Below are 9768 nucleotides of genomic sequence, written 5' to 3' on the forward strand. Positions count from 1 at the left end.
AAAGCTTTTAAGATCACCAACATCAGAAGCTTCAAAAGATCCATCGCCAAAAACAAGATCAAAGGTTTAATACACACACTATCAAAATTAAAATCAAATGAAGCTTTGGTTCTTTATTTTAGCTCCATATCCATACACACATTTAGTCGGATAAAAAAGCTTTGGCCGCTTGAATTCTTCATTTCTTTGGATGGGTGAGAGTTTCCACATTTCTTCTTCATTTTTAATTTCAAAAAATTAAATGGGTTTTAACCCATCTTCCAGACTACCTTCTTCCTTCCGAGCATCTGGTCCACCACCCCGACCCTCCTTCATTCGATGATTCACAACCTTTATGCCTCCACCAACAACTATAAGATAATGGATTGATTGATTTTTAAAAACAATTACATAAAAATATATAGAATACTTAAAGCCTAATGGCTAAACCCAAAAAGGATTGAGCCTAAACCCTAATCACTAACATATCACCCCACAGTTTGATTGGGTGAAGACGATTAAACTGGAAAAATAAACAAAAGAAGAAAACATACAAACTAGATGAAGATAGCGGCATCGGCAGTGGTAGAGCTCTAACAACGGTGGCTAACATCGACTGCTCGTCGGAGAAGAAGAGAGAAGAAGCGACAACCATAGGTGATTCCGTTGTAGAGAAAGAGAAAATTGGCGGCAGCGACGATGATCATGCAACCAACAGCAGAGGAGTCCGGAGAAATGCAACGAGAAAGAAAAAGGGTTCGAGTTGCGGTGTACGGAGCCAATTCCGACGAGATCGGCAACTACAATGTTGATAGAGAAAAAAAAAAACAATTACAGAAGGTTGCCTTGCAAAGAAGGTGCCAACGGAGGGAGGCAACAACATGAGAAGGGACTGAATCGGAAAAAAGATTTGAATATGTGGCCAACCGATGAGGGGGCAGACGGTTTAGACGCAGGGGTCATCTGAGGAGGGGGTAGAAGTAGACGAGACAGTGAAAGAAACCAATGAAATAGCTCTAGTTTGGTGTTGGTGAATGTTTTATTATTTAGACGGAAAATAGAAGAAAAGAAAAAATATGGAACATAATGAAGGCACCTCGGATGACTATTAGAGAAGATCGTCGAAGGTGGAAGGCGGTGGCTATGGGTTGTGGTCAGCAGCTAGATTTAACCTAGAACTCTGATATAATGTAAGATAATGGATTGATTGATTCTCAAAAGACAATTACATAAGAATATATAAAAAATACCTAAAAACCTAATAGCTAAACCTAAAAAGGCTTGGATCTAAACCTTAATCATTAATAACAACGATCTCTAAACCCTTTACATCTATTATATTGTTCTAGTCTCGTCAAAGATAACTAGAGAAACGGCCAGAACTAGAAGTGACCCATTTTGGATAGATGTGGCATGTCTCAAAAGATTGAAGAACCCGCGTATGTAACAATATAAGACAATAAGACTCGTGTCGATTTGCAAGTCGAAAAGATTTTAGATTTAACCCATAATTTTTTTTGCAAACCACAAGTAGCAAATTTACATTTTACTCTTATCTAATTCGTATAGAAATGATACTTTCGTGGTCCTATAATCTATAAAAAAAAATATCAAATATCACATTACATAAGATTAAAAAAAACATCTTCGTGGGTAATTTTTAAATCGAAAGTGAGACATATAAATATCTTACCAGTCAGATATAATCCTCATGGGAATTGTTATGGCAAATAAAATATCCATTGAAAAACTAAAATTGGAAAAGACTTCTTGTCTTTATTATTATGAAAGAAAAATAATACAAATAGCAGTTGAAAAGCTAAAGTGACATTTGAATAATAAATACCAAATAATCATGAACTATATTACAAGTCATCATATTCCAACCCGAAACTTAAACATTTGATTCCCATGAATCCTGGGAACCCATTCCATAAATCCCCTGTCGTCTCTCATATATTTCTGATTCCCCCCCTTTTTTCCCCTCATCTTTACACAGATTTCGCGGCAATTTCTTCTTGATTCTTACACGAAAACACGAAATTTCTTCAACAAAATCGAGTCTTTAAGTTGAAGATTTATTGGTTTTTTTCGTGTTCGATTATTAAACCAAGTATGCTAAACATCTTGCCAGATTGGTTGAAGACCCTCTATGTCGTTTTTGCCTTCTGTTCTGCTTTGTTCTTCGGTGCTCTCAAAAGTTCGTAGCTTCTTCTTTCTTCTAGTTTGACTTTTTTTCTTCAAACTGACTAATTCAAAATTGTTGTGTTGATCTTTGTTCTGTTTGATTGCTTTGTGATTTTTGTTTTTTTCGATATTATTTGCTGATTTTATGTATGAATGATCGATGTTTTCAGGTGTATTGGTGGGTCCAATTGCTGCTTTGATTCTAATTACAGGAAATGTTGGAGTGATTTTAGCTCTCTTTCCTACTCATGTTGCGTGGACTGTTTATACTCTTCTCAAGTATTTTTCTTGTTTCCATTTTTTTTTTTAAATTTTGTGTGACTAATTTCATTTCATGTCAAATATCAATGTGATATATATATATATATATATATATATATATATATATATATATATATATATATATATATATATATATATATATATATAAAGGAAGAATATTTTTGGACAAAAATGGCAACAATATGATTTTTTGTGGTATTTTTATAAAGAACTTTTTTTTTGTTGTTTTTTCATTAAGTTTTTGAAATTAAAAATTAGTCAATTTGACATTTAAAGGTTTCAATATAGACTGTTTCTAGATGAATTTAAAGTTTGGTTGAATGTAGACCTAAAACGTGTTGTTTAACTAGTAGAATACATTTGCGTGTATAATCGATATTGTTTTTTTGATATTAAATGAGAATAAAGACGAAGGACAAAATATCCATTTTAATATTTTTTTTTATTGAATATGTTAGAAGGTGTTATAGCACAAGGACAAAAAGTATAATTTACTTTTGTATTTAATATGACAGGACAAATAGATTTGATGCACCATTGAAAGTAGCGTTCTTGTTTGGTTTGCCGGTTCTATTTGGGCTTTGGTTGGGCCTAAGCATTGGAGGAAGTGTTCTTGTTGGCCTTGGTTATGGCTTCTTTGCTCCATGGATTTCATCTTTTGAAGCCTTTCGACATGAAGATGAATCCAACAAGTTCCTACACTCCATTGTGGTAAAAATCTTTATTCCATTAATGTTTTATATATTTCCACTTCATGCATATCCCTACATATATACATTTATTCACGTTACACACATCCATCCATTCATCCATCAATCGATCTATACTTATATTTGCATGCATGATGCATACCTACCTATCTAAATATACACATGCACATTTAATACATGTATCCTTGCTCATACATTCATACATACATACATCCATGCATGCATGTATATTTTATATATATTTATGGTCATAATGTTTGAATTGAACGACATCAGGATGGAACATGGGGAACGATTAAGGGAAGTTGCACAGTCGTTCGAGATTTTGCTGACCTCTGTTATCATTCTTATCCTCTCTACTTGAAGGAGCTTCGTGAATCCCCCTCAGATAGTGAGCTTCGAACTCTAAGGTGTTGTTCTAAACAAAACTCATGAATCTTTACTATAGTAAGGAAATATTGACCCAATTCAATAACCCAACCTAAAATTAGCCACGATTGAGATTTTCATCATATTTAATTAAACTGGGGAACCTTACAACTTTCTAATTAAACAGGTTAGGTTAGAGTTAAATTTTTTTACCAAATTCAATATGTTTAAGTATAGACATATATGTATTTTATTTTATATATTATTATAAGTTTTTTTTTTTTTTTTTTTTTTTTTTTTTTAACTAAAAATGTACAAAGCAGCACTTCAATGTCTTAGAAATGTAGAATATTATTTGGGCAACTAAGTCGTGGCTGTGTTTTTTTCAAAATTTGCCTAGTTATTTAAGTTTGTAAGTTATTTAACTCTAAACTTTTTGTTTTTTCTATTTTATGTAAACATTAAAATTTAAAATAGGCCAATCAAGGTCAACCTCAACATGCTTATAGGGTAACCACTTTAATTTAAACATATGAACTTTGGTTGAAATTTAAACCCATTGGGATGAAAAGTTCAAAACTACCCTAGCTAACCAACCTATTTGGCACCTCTAATCCTTATCAACTTTTTTGATACTTGATCAAACAAACTAGTTACTTTCCTATTTAAAATTAACGACTTCCTAATTAAAATTTGTTACATTTCCTACCAATAGTAGTTTGTTACTATGAATATTTACTATAACATACGAGGTTTTGAAGAGGAATATTAGTTCATTTGGCCTCATATTGTATTTTGTTTTTCAGGTTCATTCATGTGCCAGCGTGCATAATTGTTGGATTACTGGGAATTGTCATTGATGTTCCTCTTTACACTGCGATTGCAGTGGTAAAGAGTCCGTACATGTTGTTTAAAGGGTGGCAAAGATTCATTCATGATTTAATTAGTCGTGAAGGACCATTTCTTGAAACCGCATGCATACCAATTGCTGGTTTGACTATTCTTGTGTGGCCGATTGTTGTTATTGGGAGCGTTATATTGGCTATCGTTTCAAGTATATTTATAGGCTTGTATGGCTCAGCTGTGGTATATCAGGTTTCTACTCAAAACCTTCTTTGACTACAATCACTCGTATCATTTTAAGACCACATTTGTGATGTTGAAAATGACATGATATGATATGACATGACATACTGCCTTGTATTCTGATTTGCTATGCATGACAAGACAGTGGCGTAACCAGGACTTTGTTTTAGGGTAGACCAAATAATATATATAAAATATAAACGAGTGGCAAAAATTTTCAAATGATAGCAAAATATAACTATATATGCATTATTAACTAAATTGTTTGTTTTAAGTTGCACACGATATTGTCTTATATCATTAAAATAATCTAAAATTGAGCCTAGTGAACATAGACAATAATGTATTATTTTATACTAATTTCAAGTTTTGAATGAAATAGGACATATCACTTCCTTTTATTTAACAAAAATATGTGTTGTACATACTATATATATGTAACCTTAATTTTGTGTGGATGGGCCAAGGCCCACTCTTGCCTTATATGGGCTACACCCCGGTGACTATACAAGAATATTGTTATCTTGCCCTGTACTTGCATTGTATTGATTGACATGCATTGAAGTGGGGACGTGACTATGTCAATGTGACAAAAATTGCAAGTTTGTCCAAAGTTGAAATAGGGACTCACTATCTATCTCTCGCATATGCAAAAGAGGTGAATGTCGTATTCATCATAATCATGTAAAAGATAGGTCTAGAGAGCTAGGCTAGTCTTGCTTGAATGTATGATTGGAAATCTAAAGTCAAACAAACTACCTTTTAATTTCAAAATTAATGAGAATTAATTTATTTTCAGATATAAAATCAACAAATATGTTAAAGCCTGTGAAATTAACTATAAATAGAAAGAAAACAAATTTAATGGATTAAACTTCAAAGGATTCATAAAAATATTGAAATTGCGAACGATTAAAATTTGATTGTAAATGTCAAAGTATGCTTCTAATATTCATACAAGAAAAGCTAAATGCAAAATAGTAATGCATTTTCATTAATTTGTGTATTATAGCATTATATTTTAACTCCTTTTGTAGAATTATACGTTCGGTTTCTTTTATTATTAAGGCATTGCATTTAAAAAATTGATCAAATTATTTATTATTTCATTATACTTTTTTTTCTTCTAATTAGGATATTTTGAAATTTTACCCGATGTATAGCAATGAAAACTCCTTTGTATGTCTAGGAAATTGTTATAGTTGGGTAGATGTTTCAAAAGATGAAATAAGAAGAAACAAAAGTACGATACTATAATAAATGAATTAACAAAAGTTGCTAATAATTAAACATTGGGGTTAAAATGTAGGAAAGGTCATTCAAGAGGGGTGTTGCTTATGTGATTGCCATGGTTGCGGAGTTTGATGAGTACACAAATGACTGGTTGTACCTTCGAGAGGGTTCGGTTTTCCCAAAGTAAGATATCATTTTTGATACATCCTTTCTATTCTTATTATTGAAATATATCAAATATTTAACAATTGTTGCATACTTTTAGACCAAAATACCGAAAGAAAAGAGTTCTTCCTCATTCAACCGAGGTTTCAATTTCAGTTGGTGGTAGTCGATCATCTGATGGGAAACAAAACGGTGGCTCGATGCAGGCCCCACCTATAATGACAATGCCTACATTATCATCCTCGAGATCAGTTAGGGAGGCCATACGAGAGGTTAAAATGGTCCAGGTATTCTTCTACTTTTTTAGAAGCTTTCGTGTATCCATCAACCCAAACTATAGAGATGCATAAGAAATTAGTTTGGTAACGACAATGTTTCTTCATGCATAACAATTTATGTTTTATAAAGTTGTACAATGCAACATTTTAAAACACAAATCGTTATGTATGGAGAAAAACTGTTGTGTATGAATCAACTCCAATTTCTTGAAAGAAAAAACGGTTGGTATTCATTTTTTTTTCTTTCAATTTTTTACTTTTGAATTTTGAGAAAATGTTTGAAAAATCCAACTAATTATAGGCCAATAATGATAAAGTAAACATATATTAATTTTGGGCAACCAATTTGATCTAAATTATGTTTCTACAGGTTTGGGAAAACTTGATGCGAGTTTGTGAAATGAGTGGAAAGGAACTACTCGATGCAAACGTAATATCCCCCAATGAACTTTACGATTGGTTAAACCCTAAAAAAGGAAACCCCTGTCCCATAATCGGCACTGGTTTACCTTGTTATGCCTTCTTCCAAAACCTTCTCCGATCAATCAAACATGGTTCCGAAGGTCTTGTCCTTCTCGATGGCCTCGAAATCACCCATTTAAATCGACCCCAAGATCGAGTACTCGACTGGTTTTTTCACCCAATTATGGTCCTCAAAGAACAAATCAGAGTACTCCAATTGACCGAAGGTGAAATTAGGTATCTAGAAAAGATAATTCTCTTTGGAACCGATCCTAAACGAATGGAATCATGGGATAACGGCAGTTTTGAACCGGAAGATGCTGTTAGGGTGGCTCAAATTCAAGGCATCAGTAGAAGGTAGAAACCCTAGATTATTTCTTGATTTTTTTTTTCTCGTTTTTGATGGGTTTTGTTGATGGATTTATGAACCCTTTTGGCAGGTTGATAGGGTTAACACGTGGGACATCGAAGCTACCGACTTATAGAAGAAAGTATCGAAATGTGATCAAGAACTTGATTGTATATTGTTTAGCTCGTGATGGGTCGACGAGATCGATGTCTATGAGATCGGTAGCAAGTGTGTAGAGAAAAAAGATGCAAGTTTTGGTGCGAATGCAAGTGTTTGTTCATATTGTTTTGTTCTTTCTTTTTAACTTTTGTTAATGATGTTGGTTTTTTTGGTTGTACAAAAGTTGTGTAGATTTTGGCGTGATTTACCAAGAAAGAATTTGTTTAAAAAAAGGGGTGTACTTGTGGTTTTGCTTACATTATTATTCATTTATCAACGATAACACAAATTGAAAACTTAAATGATACCGAATTTTGGAGACATCAATTTTTTTAACATAACTTGCAACATATACAAAAGAACAAAAGATTGGTTGTGGGGAGTTGTTAGCATTTCGACTTACGGACCAGACTTGACTATGGACCTGCTAAGGCCCCGTTTGGTAGTTGCTGACTGAGAAAGTGCTGACTGAGAAATGTATGTCTGGGTAAGAAATTCTGACCGAATAAGAAAACATGTTGTTTGATTATACATCTGACTGAACATGCTGACTGGTGCAAAATGAAAATGACCATTTTACTCTTGGTTCTATTTGCAACTTAACATACATTTTTTCATAACAAAAAAGATATATATATATATATATATATATATATATATATATATATATATATATATATATATATATATATATATATATATATACACACACACAACATCCAAACATCAACCGATACAAATTCATCTTTTCTACATAAATAAAAATCATAACTACAAAAATAATACTAGAAACCTCATTTAGCAACAATTTATCACCGGCAACAAACACACGTGTATATGAAAGAAAATTGCAATTCAAAATGCTAAATGAATGGCTTGAGTTCTTCAGGTTGGCACCAAATGTAATTTCCATTACCAAAACATCTAACCAAAAGTACATGATTGTTTCTTGATCGTGGACAACAATAAACAACACACATCGACCCCACACTGTTGCTAATCAACAATAACCTAGCATTGATCTGTTGAAAGTTTTGGTCAAATTACATGTTTGTAAGTATAGCACTTTGACTGTTATTTATGTTCCATATGGTAGCGTTCCTTTATATACTCAACAAATATCTCCCTGTCACAAATTTTTGTTTCACAAGTAGATATAAGACAATTATCCTTTCGCAGTCAATAATCAACAAAAGAACTAATTCCAAATTTGATCCCTAATCGTAAAAAACTAAAAAAAGTTCGACCTTTGACATATCAACATATTGATTAAAAAAAACAAAAAGAAAAAAGCCACATAAAATCAAAAGGGTGGAGGAAGATGGAGTACCTGGACGGCGCTGCTAGCTTCGGTGGAGAATGGAAGAGCAAGACGATGTGGTCGGTGCTGATGAAATAGAAGCCGGTGATGCAGAGGCCGACCAAGTGTGAAGAAGTCGATGAAGAGAATTTTTGTTCAAGGAGGGGGAAAAGAAGTTTGATCGATTTGTTTGGAGGCGTCACAGGTGGAGGGTCGGCCAACGGCGGCTCTGCTCGGTGAGAACGAAGGAAAGGGAGGAGAGAGGTTGGAGGATTTACAAGGAATGAGATGGGAACGGAAGGAAAATACAATCTTAGATAAGGAGAAGGGCACGCGAGGGATAAAGAAGACAATCGGTCTCAGTCAGCTTCTCGTTTTTTCCTTACTGGGTCAGATGTCCAAGGGCCGAGTAAGATATTTATTAGCCCATATCAAACAAGCGGACCGAGTCAGACAAAAACATCTGACCGGACCCAGCCAGATCAAAATCAAACAACCCCTAAGTCTTAACATGTCCGATTCAAGGTCCACCAATTCTGCAAAACAGGTTCTGTCTCATCTAAATACTTATTTTTACATTCAAGAATTGGGAACCGGACCTAGACCTGTTAAGCCTCAACAGGTCCGGTCCAAATTCCACCAATTTATGTAAAAATTGTCTGGTCCAAGAGCCGGTCTGGTATGGTTTGATCCAATGTTCAACCTTAAGTACATGCCCGATGCTACATGCAACGATTAGTTTAATTTCGACATATAGTTTAATTTCGACATATAGTTTCTGGGCGACCATTAATTTCATTTTAACACCCAATGAATAGTTTCTTTTTGGAAAATTACATGTTTTCAAAGAACAAATAATGCGTCAGTACCAGAGAAACAATGTGATTGTTACATTGTTTTTTTTGAAAGCATATGATATTCCAAAGAACATGCATTTATGTTTTATGGTTAAAAGTTTATGTTTTGGATTTGAGGATTTGTGTTTGTGTTTTCAGACATACAATTTATTATTTATGGTTAAAGATTTAGAGGAGATACCTGTGTTTGTGTTTTCAGACATACAATTTATTATTTATGGTTAAAGATTTAGAGGAGATACTTGTTCATCGTAATGGGGTTTGGGGTTTAACATACAACGAGTTAATTCTAAAACTAAAATAATATCATTTGTTTCATCATGGTTGATCGTAACCCTATGAAATTATCCCT

The 9768-nt window shown here is 33.4% G+C and overlaps 1 protein-coding gene across 1 annotated transcript; it reads left to right on the forward strand.

The window, feature by feature from the left end:
- Window positions 1-1834: 1834 nt before the first annotated feature.
- Window positions 1835-7561, forward strand: LOC111916480 (uncharacterized membrane protein At3g27390). The gene is made up of 9 exons (XM_023912148.3): window positions 1835-2179; window positions 2337-2445; window positions 2964-3159; window positions 3435-3568; window positions 4334-4622; window positions 5923-6029; window positions 6112-6298; window positions 6660-7108; window positions 7192-7561. The coding sequence occupies exons 1-9, from the start codon at window positions 2095-2097 to the stop codon at window positions 7334-7336; spliced, it is 1701 nt and encodes a 566-aa protein (XP_023767916.1). The 5' UTR covers window positions 1835-2094; the 3' UTR covers window positions 7337-7561.
- Window positions 7562-9768: the final 2207 nt, after the last annotated feature.

The sequence above is a fragment of the Lactuca sativa genome, chromosome 4 (assembly GCF_002870075.4).
Source record: "Lactuca sativa cultivar Salinas chromosome 4, Lsat_Salinas_v11, whole genome shotgun sequence".
Taxonomy (NCBI): Eukaryota; Viridiplantae; Streptophyta; class Magnoliopsida; order Asterales; family Asteraceae; genus Lactuca; species Lactuca sativa.

Coding starts and splice junctions, on each gene's coding strand:
- LOC111916480 (XM_023912148.3), top strand. CDS start 2,095: ATGCTAAACATCTTGCCAGATTGGTTGAAGACCCTCTATGTCGTTTTT. Junction 2,180..2,336: donor GTTCTTCGGTGCTCTCAAAA/GTTCGTAGCTTC, acceptor CGATGTTTTCAG/GTGTATTGGTGGGTCCAATT. Junction 7,109..7,191: donor ATTCAAGGCATCAGTAGAAG/GTAGAAACCCTA, acceptor CCCTTTTGGCAG/GTTGATAGGGTTAACACGTG.